The 22439-nt window shown below is 43.3% G+C and overlaps 1 protein-coding gene and 1 pseudogene across 1 annotated transcript; both read right to left on the bottom strand.

The window, feature by feature from the left end:
* Positions 1-403: 403 nt before the first annotated feature.
* On the bottom strand, positions 404-1345 carry LOC102395027 (annotated as a pseudogene).
* Positions 1346-14516: 13171 nt separating this feature from the next.
* LOC102390327 (vomeronasal type-1 receptor 4-like) lies at positions 14517-15502 on the bottom strand. Its single transcript, XM_006040065.3, has one exon. It carries the CDS (start codon positions 15423-15425, stop codon positions 14517-14519), a length of 909 nt encoding a protein of 302 aa, XP_006040127.3. The 5' UTR covers positions 15426-15502.
* Between the last annotated feature and the right edge of the window lie 6937 nt (positions 15503-22439).

Below are 22439 nucleotides of genomic sequence, written 5' to 3'. Positions count from 1 at the left end.
ACTGATTGTCTGTAACATATGCAAATATTCAATCATAATGTTGTAAGACCTGAAGTGATACAATGTCACGTTATTTATGCTTCAGTAAAAGTTGGTAAAAAGTAAATATATAAATAATTACAGAAGAAAGGAACTGGCTATTATTGAAGCTGTCTACTATGTATCTAAGGGGCTTCCCCAGGGGGCCACAGTGGTAGAGCTTGCCTGCCAATGCAGGAGATGCAGGAGACACAGGTTGAGCCCTGGTTTAGGGAAATCCCCTGGAGGAGGAAATGGCAACCTGCTCCAATATTCTTGCCTAGAAAATTCCATTGACAGAGGAGCCTGGGGTTGCAAAGAGTTAGGCATGACTGAGAGATTGAACACGGATGCACTACATATTGAGCTATTTAACCATTTTTCTTCAAGAACAGAACCTAGGAGTTCTAGGATCACTCAGGAGCGACTGGAAGGGGGAAACAGTGGGAAAACATGAGCCAAGACACTAGAGGTCTGTATCAACCATAGACAAGAATCTAAAAAGGCACTGATACAAAAAGAAAAAATAGAATTCAACACGTAGAAGATGACAAATGTGACCACCAGCATCAGGATGGTGTGGACGGCTCTGGTCTCCGGGGGTCACCTGGGGTGCCCAGTGGGGGTGTGAATATACTGCACCCTCTGGTGGTGTCTGAGCAGGAGAAGCACCATGGAGCCACTGGAACAGACCATGAGGGTAAGAAACACGGCATCAGAGACGGACCAAAAGTACATAAAACCTGCGTAAGGAGCTGTGGGTGAGCAGAACCACTTCCCTTGTCAGTATCATTTCCTGTGTTCTCTGGACCAGTAATCTTCAAGGGAACACAGATATTCATTAATATCTGAGCATCCATATTCATTAAAATCTGAGCTCATTAAACTGAGCATCCAGTAGGTGCAATGGGAAGGACCAATGACCTTGGTGGCTCTTCCTCTGAGCATCACCCTCTCCTCTCTCCTGGGGGTGAGAGTGAAGGACTGATAGGTGCTCAGGATGCAGGTGGAGCACAGGGTGGTGCTGCGAGCCACCCTCTGTATGTGATACACAAACTTACACCCAAGACTGGACAGGGGCTTCCTCAAAACAAAAACTGCCATTATATGGGGAATCCCAGAGAAGAGAATAATCAGGAGATTGGCCAGCGCCAAGTGTGTGAGAATCAACGTTTGTATGTCTCTTTTTCTGGCCAAACCAGATTGGAGAGATGCTGTGGAAGAAAAAGATGACATTACCCAGAGCCCCAACCACCACCTGGAAAAGAAAGACGGTTTTCAGAACCACCTCCCCTGGGTTTCTCAGGGCATCTCTGTGAACAGACATGGAGAAGACATCAGTGTCCTGAAGGTGAAAGGAAGCTGTGCAGGTGATGACATCAGCAGTCGTCTTACAGAATCAACACTGGGAAAGAATTCTTGATATTTTCCTCTCCTGAGAAGGGAGACACTGTCATACTCCACATGTGGGGCTCAACCTGTAGGACACACGCATGACGTCAGTTATACTTTTCACTATTAGTATATTAATTTCTACTATGTGGCATATCCTTATTCTCCACCAGCATGTAAGTTCCATGAAGTTAAGAACTACATCCGGACTTCCCTGGGGCCCAGGGGTTAAGAAACTGGCTTGCAATGCAAAGACAGAGGATCAAACACTTTTCAGGGAACCAAGGTTCCACATGCTGAGGAGCAAGTAAGCCTACATGCTGCACCTAAGACCCAATGCAGCCAAATAAATAAATACATATTTTTTTAAAGGGCCACATTTATCTTGTTTACCAACATGGTCGATGCATAATAGATGTTACAACTATGTACTGAGTATATGACTATGTGACAGGAGACAGAAAAGCAGATACACTAAACCTCTTAGAGACATTGCCGCCTATTGTAAGAATGCATTAAGAAAAAAATCGCAAATTACGAAAGTATTGAACGTATATGATTGTCCAGCTGATTTTAATACAGTTTCAACAGAGTCAGTGACCATTATATCTACTACTGCAGGCAGGAATCCCTCAGAAGAAATGGAGTAGCCATCATGGTCAACAAAAGAGTCCGAAATGCAGTACTTGGATGCAATCTCAAAAACGACAGAATGATCTCTGTTCGTTTCCAAGGCAAACCATTCAATATCACAGTAATCCAAGTCTATGCCCAACCAGTAACACTGAAGAAGCTGAAGTTGAACGGTTCTATGAAGACCTACAAGACCTTTCAGAACTAACACCCAAAAAACATGTCCTTTTCATTATAGGGGACTGGAATGCAAAAGTAGGAAGTCAAGACACACCTGGAATAACAGGCAAATTTGGCCTTGGAATACGGAATGAAGCAGGACAAAGACTAATAGAGTTCTGCCAAAAAAATGCACTGGTCATAGCAAACACCCTCTTCCAACAACACAAGAAAAGACTCTACACATGGACATCACCAGATGGTCAACACCGAAATCAGATTGATTATATTCTTTGCAGCCAAAGATGGAGAAGCTCTATACAGTCAACCAAAACAAGACCAGGAGCTGACTGTGGCTCAGATCATGAACGCTTTATTACCAAATTCAGACTTAAATTGAAGAAAGTAGGGAAAATCACTAGACCATTCAGGTATGACCTAAATCAAATCCCTTATGATTATACAGTGGAAGTGAAAAATAGATTTAAGGGCCTAGATCTGATAGATAGAGTACCTGATTAACTATGGAATGAGGTTCGTGACATTGTACAGGAGACAGGGATCAAGACCATTCCCATGGAAAAGAAATGCAAAAAAGCAAAATGGCTGTCTGGGGAGGCCTTACAAATAGCTGTGAAAAGAAGAGAAGCAAAAAGCAAAGGAGAAAAGGAAAGATATACGCATCTGAATGCAGAGTTCCAAAGAATAGCAAGAAGAGATAAGAAAGCCTTCCTCAGCGATCAATGCAAAGAAATAGAGGAAAACAACAGAATGGGAAAGACTAGAGATCTCTTCAAGAAAATTAGAGATACCAAGGGAACATTTCATGCAAAGATGGGCTCAATAAAGGACAGAAATGGTATGGACCTAACAGAAGCAGAAGATATTAAGAAGAGGTGGCAAGAATACACAGAAGAACTGTACAAAAAAGATCTTCACAACCCAGATAAAACGATGGTGTGATCACTGACCTAGAGCCAGACATCTTTGAATGTGAAGTCAAGTGGGCCTTAGAAAGCATCACTACGAACAAAGCTAATGGAGGTGATGGAATTCCAGTTGAGCTATTCCAAATCCTGAAAGATGATGCTGTGAAAGTGCTGCACTCAATATGCCAGCTAATTTGGAAAACTCAGCAGTGGCCACAGGACTGGAAAAGGTCAGTTTTCATTCCAATCCCAAAGAAAGGCAATGCCAAAGAATGCTCAAACTACTGCACAATTGCACTCATCTCACATTCTAGTAAAGTAATGCTCCAAATTCTCTAAGCCAGGCTTCAGCAATACATGAACCATGAACTTCCTGATGGTCAAGCTGGTTTTAGAAAAGGCAGAGGAACCAGAGATGAAATAGCCAACATCCACTGGATCATCGAAAAAGCAAGAGAGTTCCAGAAAAACATCTATTTCTGCTTTATTGACTATGCCAAAGCCTTTGACTGTGTGGATCACAATAAACTGTGGAAAATTCTGAAAGAGATGGAAATAACAGACCACCTGACCTGCCCCTTGAGAAACCTATATGCAGGTCAGGAAGCAACAGTTAGAACTGGACATGGAACAACAAACTGGTTCCAAATAGGAAAAGGAGTACGCCAAGGCTGTATATTATCACCCTGCTTATTGAACTTCTATGCAGAGTACATCATGAGAAACGCTGGACTGGAAGAAACACAAGCTGGAATCAAGATTGCCGGGAGAAATATCAATAACCTCAGATATGCAGATGACACCACCCTTATGGCAGAAAGTGAAGAGGAACTCAAAAGCCTCTTGATGAAAGTGAAAGTGGAGAGTGAAAAAGTTGGCTTAAAGGTCAACATTCAGAAAATGAAGATCATGGCATCTGGTCCCATCACTTCATGGGAAATAGATGGGGAAACAGTGGAAACAGGGTCAGACTTTATTTTGGGGGGCTCCAAAATCACTGCAGATGGTGACTGCAACAATGAAATTAAATACGCTTACTCCTTGGAAGGAAAGTTATGACCAACCTAGACAGCATATTCAAAAGCAGAGCCATTACTTTGCCAACAGAGGTCCACCTAGTCAAAGCTATGGTTTTTCCTGTAGTCATGTGTGGATGTGAGAGTTGGACTGTGAAGAAGGCTGAGCACTGAAGAATTGATGCTTTTGAACTGTGGTGTTGGAGAAGACTCTTGAGAGTCCCTTGGACTGCAAGGAGATCCAACCAGTCCATTCTGAAGGAGATCAGCCCTGGGATTTCTTTGGAGGGAATGATGCTGAAGCTGAAACTCCAGTACTTTGGCCACCTCATGCGAAGAGTTGACTCATTGGAAAAGAAAGACTCTGATGCTGGGAGGAATTGGGGGCAGGAGGAGAAGGGGACAACAGAGGATGAGATGGCTGGATGGCATCACTGATTCGATGGACATGAGTCTGAGTGAACTCCGGGAGTTGGTGATTGACAGGGAGACCTGGCATGCTGGGATTCATGGGGTTGCAGAGAGTCGGACATTACTGTGCGACTGAACTGAACTGAACTGAACTGAACAGAGTCAGTTATCCACACTTAAAACTCATATTTCATCAGAATTACCACACACATTATAACTTCAAAAATCATTTGTGGACCTGCACTTTCCAGTTTCTCAGGTAAGGAGCTTGGAAGTCACCTGTCTGTCCTAACAAGGAAAACACCAAATAGACTGAAAATTTTCGAATCAGTAAGAGAAGTGAGAGACAGGGGACATCACTGCCTCCACAAGGGAAGGGACAGCAGGTGAAGAGAAGGAACCAAGGTTATATTGGAGCAAAGATTCATGAGCAGAAATCCTTCTGGAATAAGTCCTGGATAGGAAATCCTGCGTCATAATCAATGGATTGATGGGGACTCAGTGTGGAGGAGTCTGACAGAATCTCCAGGAGGACCACTCATCCCACAATTCTGTGAGTCTGGTGATATTTCCCTCCATTAATATCAGAGAAATCCACCAGATCACTTGGAGTTCTGTATCTGCTGTGACTAAACATGCACAGAAGCCAGTAGAAGCAATAATAATTAATGTGATGCTGAATCAGCAGAGAAGTGTGTAACTCACCTCATCCCAGGTCAGCACAAAGTCAGAGCTCATCTGTGCAGGCCTCCTAAGAGAGGGAGAAAGCCCTGCTGAGAGAGCTCGTCATGTGCCCAGGACCACGGACAGAGGAGTCAGGAGCTCAGCCCTGGACAGAGGGACACTGGGGGAGCTGGGCAGGGCAGAGCAGGCCGCGTCCAGTGCAGAATCACTAAGCCTTTTCTCAGAGATTGCTTCTGATGGTGCTCAGTCTTAGCCACGACGACCTCCTGGGGTCCTTGTCAATACTGGCCTTAGAATGTCTGAACTGGTACAACAAAACATCACCCACTCAAGAGGATTATAAACAGAAATTTATTGCTCACACTTCTGGAGGTTAGAAGTCCAAGATCAAGGCTGCAGCATGGTTCCTGTCTGGGGAGAGCTGCCTTCTTGATTCATGACTGGTGCCTCTTGCTGTGTCCTCAGGTGATGGGAAGAGTCATGGAGCTCACAAGGTCTCTTTTATAAGGGCACTTATATAGTTCATGAGGTCTCCACCTGGCCAAAGGCCCACATCCTGACACCATCATGTTTGGGATTATGATATCAATATATGAATTTTGGAACAGAAATACTCAGACAATTCCATGGTTCAAGGTACATTCCACTGTATTTGAAAATATTAAATTCAGCATTGAATTATCACAGACAGTATTATTCTAATCCTATTACCATTTTTTAAAATTTTATTCTGTACTGAGGTATAGGTGATTGACAAAGCTATGATAGTTTCAGGTGAACAGTAAGGGCCTCAGCCATACATATACAGGTATCCATTCTCCACCAAACTCCCCTCCCATCCTGGCTGCCAGATCAAATTGACCAGAGTTCCCTGTGCTATATAGTAGGTCGTTTGCTGGTTTTCCATTTTAGTACTTCCAATTCTTTAAAAAGGGCATACATTGCTTATTTTCTAGCATTTGCACTGTTTTCACAGAGTTGATAATTCATTAGATTTCATCTCATTACGAAGTCTTTTTTCTTTCTCCTCCTGCTCCAGAATAAAATAGGGGGGGAGCATTTCCCCATTCGATCAGAGAGACAAAAATACGACTAACATCTCTACACACAACTTAAAAACATCCAGAACTCTGACAGAATGTCTTAGCAGAAATTATAACCCACAGTCTAACTTGTTAGGTCCTGAGAAGTCACTAGATGTCGTTACACATGGTTGAGAAGCTCAGTGGCTCTGGTCATGCAGACTTGACAGATTCCACAGTGACCCCCCTCTCTTTTTCCTTCATTGTCAGGGAACCCAGGGCATAGGGATTTGCAGTGAACTCAGCGCCTTGGTCCCACTCAGATACACTGTTGTTGAATTATTACATCATCCAAGACCTGGAAATAATCTAAGTGCACACTATAAATAAATAGATAAAGAAGCTGTGGTGTATTATACAATGGGATGTTTTTCATTGGAGGATAGTTGTTTTACAATGTTGTAACACATGTTTTTATTGGAGTATGGCTGTGTGTGCTTTACAATATTATTTAGTTTCTGCTGTACAGCAAAGTGATTCACTTATATGTATACTTATCCCCTCTTCTCTTCACCTTTAGGTCACCACTGAGCATTGAGTAGAGTTCCCTGTGCTATACAGTAAGTTCTCATCAGTTATCTATTTTACACATCATAGTGTATACATGTCAAATTAATAGTATTACTCACAAGTACGGAATCATTATTTTACCCATTAAACTGACATAACATTATATCAGTTGTATTCCAATTTAAAAAACTGCAAAAACAAAAGTTGGACACTATCTTATATAAAAATGATCTGAACTGACAGCTGAAATGACAGCGAAGTCCCCCAAACAAGTATTAACAGATGTAAGACGGAAATCCCATCAAGTGTCTTTTCTAACCCCCTGATATGAAACTAGATGCCAATAACAGCAGGAAAGTCCAAAAATTCACAGATACGTGGAGATGAACAACCACCTCTAGAGCAAATAGTAGTCAAAGAAAAATCCAAAAGGAAATAAAGGACCATGGGACAAGAGGGAGTGGAAACGTAGCAAACAGAAGGTTACTGGATTCAGGACAAGTTGTTCTAAGAGGGACGTTTTCACAACAGATGCCTACATTAAGAAAAAATATTCTAGCAATCAAGATAACTTTTTACCACAAGATTCAACAGCAACCAAAAACCACCAAAATACCACCACCACCACCCCCTCCTCTGCCCCCAAAAACCAAACCCCAAACTAAGGAAAAGTTAATGGATACAAGGCAGTAAAAAAGAACAGAGTGGAAATGAATGAAATAGAGACCAGAAAAACAATAGAAAAGGCCAAGGAAGCCACGAGCTGGCGTTTGGAAAGACGAACATTCGCCTCGTCACTGAGCACCTGCAGCAACGTGAGGAGTAAACAGTGACTTGGGGCACCTAAGGCGTTTCTAACCCCACGGCCGCCCTTGCTCCGTTTCTCACCAGGGCGGCGGTATTACTTCCGCTCAAAGCAGGAAACGCGTCCTGGCCTCCCCTCCCAGCTCCTAGTCGCCCCTCTTCCAGCGACTTCAATGGTCTCGTCCTTCAGGCTCAGCCTCCTGGCTCCACCTGCTCAGAGTCACCTCAGGAGCCCCCTCAGTCACCATGACTGACTCGCTCTCTTCACCTCAAGATGAGATTCATACCTTTTTGTTCGTTTCCTCCTCTCCGCTCTCTCTTCCTGATAAATCCAGAGCTCTTGGAAACAAGAAATACTCTCCCGGCAGATGCAGCTGTCGCCGACGAGCACCGTGGCTCCCGGGCAGCCTCTCCCTCAGCTGTGGCTCGTGCTGGAGCCTCTGTGTGCAGGCACCACCTCCGATTTTGCTGGAGTTTACCGGGACGAGGACCTAAACACTTACCCTGCTCTCGCGACAGTCCCTAGACTCTTACCCCTGCTCTCGCGACAGCTCCGGAAAAGAGTACTTGGACACATGCTCCTGCTCTCGCGACAGTTCCCGAGGCACAGGCCTGTTCAGGTACCTCTGATCTTGCTGTAGCTCCTGGGGCTCAGAGATGGACATGTTCCCCTGATCTCCCGCAGCCCCCGAGGAAACGCCCCAGACAGGTGAGTGGACTGTGGGCCCTGCCTTGCACGACTGTACAGTGACTTCTACCTGCGCTGTGTCCCAGCCTCCTTCAGGCTGCGGTGGCCCATCCTGGGGGTGGCCTGAGCCTGGCCCTCCTAATGAGGCTGCTCCATGACTCCGATGGAACTGTATCAGTAGAAGCCCTGACATGAATCTCAACACACAGTAACTCCTCATAGGATCCTCCAGAAGCGCCTCATGTCTGTCCTTTCATCCTGTTGAACCTCTCCTCCCACACACATGGCCCATGAGCTTCCTGTGAGGCTGGGTATTCACTGGGGTGAGAGATGTGGGCAAACCTACCCGATGTACATATCCTGGGAGACACAGAAATCAACCCCACAGGTGAGGTGCCTCCCTGACACCAACAGTCACGATCAGAAGGACACACCTGCCCCCACACAGTCCATGACCCCCAGCCCCACACGGGCACACACGGGGGACACCACCACAGCCAGAGCCAGAAACTAACCCACAGCAGGTGCTGACAGGGCTCTTCCTTCAGGAAACACCATTAAAGGCAGTTCTGTCTCTTTTGCTCCTGAGCACTTCTTGCTACACTAACTTTCACATATAGTTTTTTTTTTTTTTTAACTTCTGTGAGTAAAATGCTTACAATAGAGTGGAAGCAGCAGAAATTAATTCTGTTGTGTTGACAGAGGAGTAGGTAACTCATCACAGGTGAGCCCTGAAATCAGAGCTTGTGTGTAGCCCAGTGCTGAGGGAGAGCTGAGAATGAGCTGCTTAGAGGCACCATCATGAGCTGTGGCAACAGGACTCACGGAGCCTGAAGTAGGGTCCCAGGTGCAGATACACTGAGAAAGGGGGCAGGGGGACTCCTTCCCCTGCAAGCATAGATCTGTGAGGTCTGCTACAATGAGCAGTGAAAGTGGAAGTCGCTCAGTGGTGTCCATCTCGTTTGGACCCCGTGGATTATACAGCCCTTGAAATTCTCCAGGCCAGAGTACTGGAGTGGGTGACCATCCCTTCTCCAGGGCATCTTCCCTACCTAGGGATTGAATTCAGGTCTCCAGCATTGCAGGCAGATTGTGTACCAGCTGAGCTAACAGGGGACCCCACAATGAGCAGAGTCCTTGTTAACAACAGGGAGGAGCTTGGTGATGGGATCATCCAAGGCTTGGCACACATTCCAGAGAGACCACATCCCTCCTCTCATCTTTAGAGACTCCAGGGCACAGGGATCTGCGGTGGGCCACCCAGCTCTGCTCCCAGCCCAAGACACTCCTGGGCTCACAGCCACCCTCCACTGAGCATAGCATGGATGTGGATGCTCAAGTGAGGCCGTGTTGCCCCTGTCCTGCCCAGTGTGAGTTAACTCTTAAGTCCCTCTCCTGTTGGAAGCAACGTCTCTCCCAGTCTTTGCCCTGAGATTGAACAGAAGGAAGCACTCACCTGGCTGGTCTTTGCTTCAGACAGAGCTCTGTGCAGGGACGTGTCACTCAGGATGAGCGCCGAGCACCTGATGTCATGGTTATAGGGACGGTGTTTGTAGCCTTGGTCTCTCCACAGAGATTCCGTTATCATGCCACCTGCTGTGTGGGTGGGACTGACTGCATGGGGAGTCTGGGGCGTTTCAGGTGAGAAGCAAATGTTATCCCCAGTGTAAATCATCATCTTCCTTCTTGGGAGATTAAGGACAGCTTTTGGGAATCAATGAAAAGATCTGAATGGGCAGTGAAATAGCTGGCAGAAGCTTTCTTCTGAATCCCTGTGGAAAACGGTAGTCCAGAATCACAGTAGTCATCAGGCACTATAGGATCGCTTGAAGGTGCATCGCACTTTTTTTTCTTTTACCACACTTCCAACTGGGCTTATTCCTCCAGGTATTTGCTTTATATATAGGCAGGTGTTTACCAATTTGGTTTTGGTAACAGGGTCTTTGAGAAGCTTTAATGCACATACCATATAACTCACCCATCTAAAGTACACCACTCAATGGTCTTACTTTATTCAGAGAGCGGTCTTGGCTGTTGTCTGGTCTCTAAGTCTTGTTGGACTCTTTGTGACCCCTCTGGCCGTAACCCTCCAGGCCCTTCTGTCCATGGGATTCCCAGACAAGAATACTGGACTGGATTTCCATTTCCTTCTCCAGGGGATCTTCCCCACCCAGGGGTAAAATCCACATCTCCTAGTTTAGCCGGTGGATTCTTTACCACTGTGCCATCAGGGAAGCCTGTTGTGGTCTTTACCACACTCATTTTAGGAAATTTTCATCAACCTGGAAAAAAAGACCAAATCCTTTTTTTTTCTTTTTTCACATTTTTACAATTAAACTATATATTTTATACTGGAGTATAGCAAATTAACCATGTTGTGACTGTTTCATGTGGACAGCAAAGGAGCTCAGCTGTATGTGTGTGTGTGTATATATATATGTGTATGTGTCCTTTCTCCTCCAAACTGCCTTCCCATTCAGCCTCCCACATAACACTCAATGCATTTTCATGTCTCTAAAATAATGAGCATCATCACTGGATCCCGAGTCTAGTATTCCTATGACTTTCTATAAGAAATTTTGGGTGACCTCCTTGGAAGTCCAGTGGTTAAGATTCCACACTTCCAATGCACAGGGTGAAATTTCGATCCCAGGTTGGAGAACCAAGTTCCTACATGTCAAAGAGCCAGAAACTTTTTTTTTCTGGTCTAAGAAGTGTTTATTACTCTCACGTACAGAAAGCTCAATAGTGTACATTTAGCCCAGTTTGCTGGCCTGTTCTTTGACCCGTGCCTTTTCTACCTTGGCAACGGGAGCCACTGATTTGGGACCCAGGACACGGCCTCCCCAGTGATGGTGGATCTCATGATATCTGTCCTTGTAACAGGTGCTGACAGCTTCCACCAGCTCAGCTGAAGCAGCCTTGTCCTCCAAGCTGACTTGTGTAAAGGCAACGGTAGTACAGGTCTTCTTGTGTACTAGACACCCTGGCCTGGCCTTCCTTTGGACCTTCATCTTTTTTTATTATTAATATTAAAAAATTTTTAATTGGAGGATAATTGCTTAAAAATGTTGTGTTGGTTTCTGCCATATGACAACATGAATCAGCTATATGTATATATACATCCCCTTTGTCCAGAGGCTCCCTGCCCACCCCATCCCACCCCTCTATGTCCTCAAACAGCACCGAGTTTACCTCCCTGTGCTCTGCAGCAGCTTCCTGCTAGCTATCTATTTACACATGGTGTTGTGTATATTTCAATGCCAACCTTTCAATTCATCCCATGCTCACCTTCCCCCCATTGTGTCTACAAGTCTGTTCTCTACCTCTGTGTCTCTATGCCTGCCTGGCAAATAGGTTCAAATGCCATTTTTCTAGATTCCGTATATGTGCATTAATTATGATATTTGTTGTTCTCTCTCTGGTTTACTTCATTGTGTATAACAGGCTCTAGGCTAATCAACCTCAGGTCAACTGACTCACATTAGAGAGCCCCATTCTTACTGTGCCTGATGAGCAGGAGGGCCGCCACTTCTGGGCCACATAGTAGGGCTACCTTGTTTATATCTAGTACTGTGAAAAATGAAGTAGAGTTGAAATTACTTCTATTCAATTATTTTAAAAATAAAAATAATTCATAGGCAGTTAATTTATTATTTTTTAAGAGGAGGTTGTCTATCACTAAATATACTTCTACTATTGATCACATTTTATTACCTTTTATACACTTTAATAGGAAAACTAGGAAGTAAAATTATGATATTTTTTAGATAAATAGATATTGAAACAATCCATTCATAGTAGAACTAACTCCTTAAAAGTTAAAGGGACTTCTTCACTCAGAAGACAAATTGTACCAAAGAAAAAAACACTTACAAAAAAGAACTACAAGCATTGGAAAAGCCAATCACATTGACACATGCATAAACTCTACTTTCTCTTCATTTCTTATTTTGTATAAGGCACAACTAGCTCATGACAGCTAAAACCATAGCATTACTTGTCAGTAATAATGTATATAGATACACTACTGGGGGATCCTTACATGGTGACCAAAAGATCACTGAAAGATAGTTATACATTAACACCTTAAATTTAAAAATAGGACTTTATAAATAACACACTAAAAGAAGGCAAAAAAAAAAAAAACACAGAAAAAACAGAATTTGGACAAATAGAAACAAATCTCAAATTTACAAAATGCAATGATGAAAATTATATATGCAAGTGACAAATAAAAAAGAAGGCAGCTACTAGTCTTTCCTTCAGCTCACACCATGCATCTAATCGACTAAATTTATTGAGAGTCTACCATGTAAACAATCCAGGTTTAAAGGAGAAGCAAGCCATTGAACAGCACTGATTTTCCATGTAACACTACAGCATATTGGAGAAATAGAAGTGAAATAAAGTTACACAGTAGAAAAACACAGTATAGAAAAACATATTCTCCATTTTCATGTGTATTACCTATATCTCAGAAATCAAATCTCCACCCACATAGGAATAATATTCATGTTCATCAATATTGGATTATGTGCCAGTGTGTGTCCAGTATTAGCCGCAACACACAAGGATAAAATTTGGTGAAACTCTTGAAATGATCCTAAAGAAAGGAGATCTTCTTCAGACAGCTGCATTGGTCAAGGGTGAAATGGTTTCCTTAGTAATGGTTTGTACATTTCTCAAGCTGATAATTCATGGATTGACTTTCAGATCACCTAAGGCATCTCTGGAATTAAATGAACCTTCTCAGGTAACTGGAAATTATGTAGAAATTTGGTGTTGAGTACAGACATCAAAAGTTATCAACTTCTAGTTATAAAATAAGCAAGTCAAGGGGATGTGATGAACCACATGGTGAATATAATCAATTATATTTCATTGCACATGTCGCTTCAGTCATGTCCGACTCTTTCTTTGTGACCCTATGGACCATAGCCTGCCAGGCTCCTCTGTCCTTCTAATTCTCCAGACAATAATACTGGACTGGATTTCTGTACCCTCCTCCAGGGGATCTTCCTGACCCAGGGATTGACCCCACGTCTCCTGCACTGGCAGGTGGGTTCTTTACCTGTAGCGCCACCTGGGAAGCCCAGCCTGTGTGAGAGTCAAACACTACAAAAAAGCTAAGAACACGGTATCTGGTCCCATCAGTTGATGGCAAATAGAAGGGGGAAAGTGGAAACAGTGACAGATTTTATTTACTTGGGCTCCAGAATCACTGCGGATGGTGACTGCAGCCATGAAATGAAAAGACTGGATGAAAAGCTATGATAAGCCTAGACAGTATATTAAAAAGCAGAGAAATCACTTTGCTGACAATGGTTCAGATCGTCAAAGCTATGGTTTTTCCAGTAGTCATGTATGGATGTGAGAGCTAGACCAAAAAGAAGGCTGAGCAATGAAGAATTGATGCTTTTGAACTGTGGTGTTGGGACTTGAGAGTCCCTTGAACTGCAAGGGGATCTAATTAGTCAATCCTAAAGGAAATCAACCCTGAGTATTCATTGGGAAGACGGATACTGAAGCTGAAGCTCCAATACTGTGGCACCTGGTGCAAGGAGCCGACTCATTGGAAAGACCTTGATGCTGGTAAAGACTGAAGGCAAAAGGAGAAGGGAGTGACAGAGGATGCAATGGTTTAATAGCATCACACTCAGTGGACTTGAATTTTGAGCAAACTCCAGGAGATGGTGAAGGACAGGGGAGCCTGGTGTGCTGCAGTCCATGGGGTCGCAAAAAGTTGGATACAACTTAATGACTGAAGAACAACAACAAGAGAGTCAACCTTCAAAGTTCTCATCACAGGGACTTCCCTGGTGGTGAAGACCTGGATCTTCCACTGCAGGGGGTGCTGATTTGATATTTGGTTTTGGAACTAAGTTCCCATGTGCCCCATAGCCAAATAATAAAATAACTAACTAAATAAAATCAATAAACATGGCAAAGTTCATATCACAAGAAGAAAATTGTATCATCTGTGAAGGTGCAGGGATCGTACTAGACTTATGATGATCATTCTGCAACATAAATAAATGCCCATTCTTTGTGTTGTCTATCTGAAACTAATGCAAGGTTATGTGTGAATTGTACCTCAAAAAAATGGATACTGAGTGCTTACAGAATAATTATGGTTATTTAAAGTGACTACTAGATATTTAGCACTTTACCCATACATTCTAACAAGTCAAGAGCAGAACCTAGGAGTTCTAGGATCTCTAAGAAGCAGGAGGAAAGGGGAAATGGTGGGAAAACAGGAACCCAATACATTAGAGGTCTGTATCAACCATAGACGAATATCAAAGAAGGCTGCAATATAAAAAGACAGAACAGAATTTAGGAAGTAGAAGGTGATGAAGGTGACCACCAGCATCAGGATGGTGTGGGTGGCTCTGGTCTCCGGAGGGCATCTGTGGTGTCCAGTGGGAGTGTGAATATACTGCACCCTCTGGCGGTGTCTCAGCAGGAGAAGCACCATGGAGCCACTGGACCAGACCATGACGCCAAAAAACATGGCATCAGAGATGGACCACAAATAGCTCATACCTATTTCAGTAGGTGAGGATGAACAGAACCACTTGCCTTTCATATCAGTATGGTTGTGCATGTTCTGTGGGCCAGAGATTTTCAGAGGAACAGGGATGTACATTAAGAAACTGAGCATCCAGCAGGTGCAGCAGGAAGGACCAATGACCTTGGGGGCCCTTCCTCTGAGCATCACCCACTCTGCTCTCCTGGGGGTGAGAGTGAAAGACTGATAGGTGCTCAGGATGCAGGTGGAGCACAGGGTGGTGCTGTGAGCCACTCTCCGTAAGTAATACACAAACTTACACCCAAGACTGGACAGGGGATTCCTTGGAATAAAAGCTGCCATTGTGTGGGGAATGCCAGGGGACAGAAGAACCAAGAGATTGGCCACTGCCATGTGGGTATGAATCATGTCTGTGGGTCTCTGGCTGTGGCCAATCAAGACTGGAGAGATGCTGTGGAAGAAAAGGATGACATTGACCAGGGACCCTATCACCATCTGTATAAGATATGTGATTTTCAGAGCAGCCTGACTTGTGGTTCTCAGGGCATCTTTGTGAAAAATCATGGAGAGGACGTCACGAGTGTCCTGGAGCAGAAAGCAGGCTGTGGTGGTGGTGACATCAGCTGTCTTCTTAGAGAACCAACACTGGACGAGGATTCCCACATTTTATTTGTCCTGGAAAAAAAAAAAAGTCTCACAGTCTACAGAATGACTTTCTAGGATAACATAATCGAGACACCAGTTAAAGCATCCACCATTCTTTATTTGGTTTTGCTTGTATTTACTTTTACATCCTGATGTTCGATCTCCATGCAGGGTCTACAAAGTGATGGTTATATCTATTTTGTTCAACAGCATTGTTGGTCTAGTTCACCATTTTTGTCATTATTCACAGAAATAGAAAAAAAAATCCCAAAATTGTATGCAGCCATAAAATACTCCCAAATACTCTAAACATCTTGTGAGAGAAGAACAAAACATCGAGCTTCCTCATTTCAAAATATATGTCAAATCTATGTTTACAGAAACAGTATAGTATAGGCATAAAACAGATCAGTGGGACAGAATAGACAGCACAGAACTAAATGTATGCTCCTTTGGCTAATCAGTCACAAAGGCACTAAGGATACATAATTGTAAAAGGATAGTTTCTTTAATAAATGGTGTTTGGAAGTTGGAAATCCACATCTAAAGATAAAAACTTAGAGACTAGACCTTACAATTCTGACCAGAAGAAAAAAATTGTGACTATGTATATCATAGATTTTAATTAGACACACTGTGATCAACTGCAATATATGCAAACAGTGAACCGTTATTTTGTACCCATAAAACTGACATAACGTTATGTCAATTATATCTCAATTTCAAAAACTGAAAAAGAAGCTGGGTGCTATTTTACAACACACACAGAAATGATCTGAACTGGATTAAGATTTGGATGTGAAATGTGAAACCATGAAATTCCCAGAGGAAAGAAGTAAGCTCCCTGACGTTAGTCTTGGTCATAATGGTTTGGATTTAACAACAAAAGCAAAGGTAAGGGAGTGGTGTAGCATGTAAGAGCCTCCTCAGAGCAAAGGAAATCGTGAAAATGCAGCTATGCAGCAGGAGACAATATTAGCAAACCACACACCCAGTAATGAGTGAATATCCAATTTGGGCAGATCCCCAATAATCCAGTTTGAAACGGGCAAAGGAGGGTCAAAGGCTCAGAGTTTACCCCCGGTAGTCACTTTTGGCTCACCAGCAAAGCATTCACCTGCAGTGCAGGAGCTGCAGGAGACGCCGTTTCAATCCCTGGTGCAGGAAGATTCCCTGGAGGAGAAAAGGGCAACCCACTCCAGTACTCTTGCCTGGAAAGAATTCCATGGACAGAGGAGCCCTGGAATCACTTGTGACATGGCCTTAAGAGTGCTCCATGGAACTTCCTTGGTAGTCTAGTGGTTAAGAATGTGCCTGATAAGGCAGAGGACATGAGTTTGATCCCTGGTTCAGGAGGATCCCACATGACTTGGGGCAACTAAGCCCGAGTGCCACAACTCTGAGCCCACATTCTAGAGCCGGGAGCCTGAACTACCGAAGCCCACACACCCTAGAGCCCGAGCTCCCCAACAAGAGAAGCCACCCCAGAGAGAAGCCTGTGCATTGCACTTAGAGTAGCCTCTACTCTCAACGAGAGACAGCCCCCCGCAATTAATACCCAGTGAAGCTAAAAATAAATAAAGGAATCAACAAATATTTTTAAAAATTACAAAGGGCTCCATTATTGTCGCCAGGATTATACTTCAAACCACTGACACCCATTCTCTTATGTGGACACGTTCCCATTTCATGAAGCCCATAAATTAGGTTTTTCCTCAATTATATACCTCAGCTAAATAGGATGGATTTTTTTTTTAACAGCAAGGCCTTCAAACATGCTTTTAAGAACTGGACTTTTCTGTTTTTTAACAGTATCTCAGATTCAACTTAGAGCTTTCCAGTTACTTTTTTTTTTTTTCAAGTCAGTTGTTGGAAGATATTTTTATATCTTTTTTTCTTTTCTTTTTGGGAGATATTTTTGAAGGGTATAAAGGAAATGTAAAGGGGTCTGGTTGTTGGCTGAAAGAGAGTGAGAATTTTAAGAAGTCACCAAGAGCAGACTATGAAGACCTCTGAGGACTGGAATTTAATTTTATCTGGCATGGGGAGTGCCACAATCAGATAGAACATTGAAAAGCATGAAGTTTGGACTATGTGGGCAGGGAGTGGGGAGGCAGAGATACCTGGGAAGATGCTGGGACCATGAGGCAAGAGGTAGCTGTGGTCTTTACCAGAGCAATGGCAGAGACATGGGGATAAAGGATGGACTAAATCTGGGGGATGTAATATACAGCAGGATGACTGTAGTTAATAATACTGTTTTGCATATTTGAAAGTTGTGGAGAAAGTAGATTTTAAAATCCTCATCACAAGAAAAGAATTTTTTGTAATTGTATATGGTGATGGATATTAACTAGGCTTATGTAGTGATGATTTCATAACCCATACAAATATTGAATGATTATGTTGTATACTTGAAACATGTTATATACCAGGTATACCTCAGTATAAAAAAATCGACTAGGAATGGCTTCAGAAAGTGGAAAGGGCAGGACATGGAGACTGGATGGGAGGATGAAGAGTCAAAGTGGGGTTCCAGATTTCCATGCTAGGAAGATGGTGGCATCAACCACTGAGATGGCTGGCATAAGAAATATAGCTGAGGCAAGGGTGGGAAATGTATGTTAGTTTTTTAAAATAAAAATTTAAGTTATAGAATATATTATTATTGTACAAATGTCAAAACAAAAGTATTAAAATTCCTCTATTCACTAGCCCCCCGCCAAAAAAATGGGCAAAGGACCTGAACAGACATTTTTCCAAAGAAGACATGCAAAAAGTTAAAAGGTACGTGGACAGGAGTTCAATATCTCTAGTCGTCAGATCAAAATTACAATTAGATAACATCTCTCACCTGTTAGTCTGTCTGTTCTCCAAAAACCAAAAGGCAACACACTGGCAAGGAGGTTGAGAGAAAAAAACACTTTACATAGTGCTGGGAATGTAAACTGGTACATCCTCGTGGAAAACGTTATGGCAGTTCCTCAGAAGTTAAAACCAGAACTCCCATACCAGCCAGCAGTCACACTTCTAGCATAGATCCAAGGAAAAGAAACCACGATCAGGAAGAGATACCTGCACTCCGTGTTCACTAGTACATTATTACAACAGCCAAGACGTGGAAACAACCCAAGGGTCTACTGATAGAAGAATAGATAAGGAAGCTGTGGTGCGTTATACAGTGGAATATTTTTTTATTCAAGTTTTGTTGCTTTACAATGTTGCGTTACATTCTAGTGTAGAGCAAAGTGAATCAGCTATACATATATACTTATCCACTCCTTATTAGATTGCCCTTCCATTTAGGTCACCACAGAGCACTGAGTCGAGTTCCCTGTGCTACACAGTAGCTTCTCATTGTCATTTTATACATAGGGGTTGGAGAAGAAAATGGCAACCCACTAGAGTATTTTGCCTGGGAAATCCCATGGATGGAGGAACGTGGCGGGCTGCAGTCCATGGGGTCCCAAAGAGTCAGACACGACTGAGCGACTGCACAGTAACAGCAGCTGCTCCAGTTAGAAAGGCTGAGGGCGTTTTGCCATTCAGTTAGAGAGGGGAAGACATGAGCCACACTGGCATACATAACACAAATGCAGAATTGCAACGGAATGCCATGGCAGAAATGCCTGAGCCGACTGCAGCCCGTGAAGGAACATGTGAAGGTGTTACAGGGCGGCCTTTCTCTCTGTGTTTCTGTTTGTGTGTGTATGTGTCTGACACTGGATCTTATTTCAGGACTTTCGGGTTCTAATCCAAACTCTGCACATCAATTTATGTCACCTTACTCGCATCCAGCACTAATCAATTAGGTTCGAGGAGGTCACAAGAACCTTTTATACAAGATTGAGAAGCCCGGGACTCTGGCCATACAGGACTTGGCACAGATTCCACAGTGACCCCTCCCTTTTCCCCTCATTGTCAGGGACCCCAGGACACAGGGATTTGCAGTGAACTCACAGCTCTGGGCCCCCTCAGATGCACACCACAGCATGTTCCCACATTCCACCTGACAGCCAGGGCATGGATGGGGCAGCTCAGAACAAGGCAGGGAAGCACCTGTCCTGCCCAAGGCACTGACAACACAGCTCTGAGCTCCTCTCCTGCTGAGAGCCAGCTCTTCTGTTTCCTGCCCTGAGACTGAACACAAGGGAGCACTCACCTGCCTGCACTTGGCTCCACACTCTGTGCAGGTAAGTGTCAGTCAGGATGGGCCCCAGTTATAGGGACAGGGTCCCTGGGCTGCTCTCCCCACAGAGGAGCCATTATCATGTCATCTGGAGCGGAGGTGACACTGTCTGCATGGAGAGTCTGGGGCGTCTCCAGTGGGGGCAGATCTTACCCCCAGTGCTTGTCCCCCTCACCCACGCCTGGGGACTAGTGACAACTCCTGGAAATTACTGAGAAGGTCCCCGTGAGCAGCTGAGCAGAGGGCAGGGAGAGTTTTCTGTGTTCCCTGTGGGAGAACCCAAGTTTACAGTGAAAGTCATAGCTGGGGAAGGACACTCACAGAGCACCGGGGCTCCCTTCACTGTGTCTCCTGGTGGGCATTTTCCCTCATGGTCTCACTTTTCCAAACTGTTCCAAAGTGTGTTCTCACCGATCATCTACATGGGATCCGGAGGCTGGGCTTTCTCCTGAGTTTAGGTTTCACAACACTTTCTATATATGATCTCGGTCTGTTTAATCTGGAAAACAATCTCTTTGAAGACAGTGTTTCCCTCCATACAGTCCTCAGGTCTCCCTCATGTCCACATGACTCTATAAGCAGATTATAATTTGTTCTAAGTCACCCATGGATCCCCCTCCTAGAGATTCTCACTGGACCACCAGCCTGTCTCTAGGTTCTGAGCCATTTGAGTTGGATAGGAGAGAAAATAGACTTTGTCAAGAGACAAAGAAGAACACTCCATAATGAACAAGGGACAAGCGATCAATTGAAGAAAACGATATAATAATTTTAAATATATATGCCCCAACATTTCTTTTTGTTCAGTTGCTAAGTCGTGTTTGACTCTTTGCGACCCTATGAACTACAGCACATCAAGGCTTCCTTGTCCTTTGATATCTCCCAGAGTTTGCTCAAGTTCATGTCCATTGAGTTGGTGATGTCATCCAACCATCTCATCCTCTGTTGTCCCCTTCTCCTCCTGCCCTCAATCTTTCGCAGCATCAGGCTCTTTTCCATTGAGTTGGCTCTTCCCATCAGGAGGACAAAGTACTGTACCTTCAGCTTCAGCATCAGTCCTTCTGATAAATATTCAGGGTGGATTTCCTTTAGGATGGACTGGTTTGAACTCTCTGCTGTCAAAGGGACTCTCAAGAGTCTTCTCCAGCACCACAATTCGAGCATCGATATTTCACAGGAGCACCTCAAAGTATAAGTCAAATATTGATAGACATAAAAGGAGAAATCAACAGAAACACAATCAGGAGGGGATTTCAACTTTCCACTTACATCAGTAAATAGATCACCCAGGCAGAAAATGAAGAAGGAAGCACAGACTGAAAATAACACATTAGACCTTAGAGTCTGTAGTTGGTAGATATTGAGCATCCATACAAAAGCAGCAGATCACACAATGTCTTTAATGGCATGTAGGTTGTTCTACAGGAGGTTCACAGGCTGGGTCATAAAGCAAGCCTCAGTAAAGTTAAGGAAATGGAAATGATCTCAAAAGTCTTTTCCAATTGCAATGCTATGAGACGAGAATCAACTACAAGGAAAAACCTGAAGAAAAAACAAAAACATGTGGAGACTAAACAACATGCTACTGAAAACCCAATGGTTTGCTGAAGAAATCAAGGAGGAAATTAAAAATCCTAGAGACAAGGAAAATGGAAGCATGATGACTCAAAACCTGTGGGATGCAGCAAAAGCAATTCTAAGAGGGAAGTTTATACAGATACTAGCCACAAAACTAGGAAAAAAAAAAAAAACTCAGCTAAACAACCCAATATTACACCTAAAGCAACTTGAGAAAGAAGGACAGCATACCCAAAGCTAAAAAGATAGAGATCATAAAGATCACAGCAGAAATAAATAAAATGGAGAGAAAAAATAAGTGATAGAGGAGATCAGTGAAACTGAAAGCTGGTTCCTTTGAAAGATAAACAAAATGGATTACCCTTTAGCCAGACTCGTTAAGAAAAAAGGGGAGAGATCTCAATCAATAAAATCCAAAAAGAGAAACGAGAAAGTACAACCAACACCCCAGAAGTACACAAAATCTTAAGAGACCACTTGGGTCTATAAAATGGAAAATATGGAAGAAATGGACAAATCCTTAGAAAGGTACAACTTTCCAAGACTGAATCAGGAAGAAATAGAAAATAAGAACAGACCAAATATCACAACATCCAAAGAAAAGGCAAAATAAAACACAAGAATAGTAAGATAGGACAAACAGCAAATAAATCCCAAGTTGCTGTTTGCAAGGATGAAAATGAAATATTCAAGGGACAAATATAGAGAGGAAAGCCTCTAGTCTGTCCTTCCAATTATCGTGTCCGCCTAAACAATAAAATTTAATGACAGTCGACTATGTAAAGAAAATCCAGGTTAAAAGGAGAAGGTAATATAGAAAAAGACCTTCTTCACTTTTCAGATTTCTTATCTTCACTAGGAATAACATCTTCACGCACCATGGATTAATATTTAATGAGACCAATAACTGAATTATGGGCTAATGTATGCCAGGTATTACTCACAACTAATGAGATAAAGTTTGTGGAAACTCTTGAAATGTTCCACAAGAAAGGAGTATTCTTTCAGAAAGCTGCCATGGTCAAGGGTGAATGGCTTCCTCAATAATGACCTGTGTCTTTTCTGAGCAGATACTTTCATGGATTGACTCTCAGATCCCCCAAGTTAGCACCTGCATTAAATTAACCTTCTTTGTTCATTGGATTTTACACACAAATGTCAACAGG

This window comes from Bubalus bubalis, chromosome 18 (assembly GCF_019923935.1).
Source record: "Bubalus bubalis isolate 160015118507 breed Murrah chromosome 18, NDDB_SH_1, whole genome shotgun sequence".
In the NCBI taxonomy this organism is placed as follows: domain Eukaryota; kingdom Metazoa; phylum Chordata; class Mammalia; order Artiodactyla; family Bovidae; genus Bubalus; species Bubalus bubalis.
Note: the sequence above shows the minus strand (reverse complement) of the source record. Positions and strands in the feature narration are given on the sequence as shown.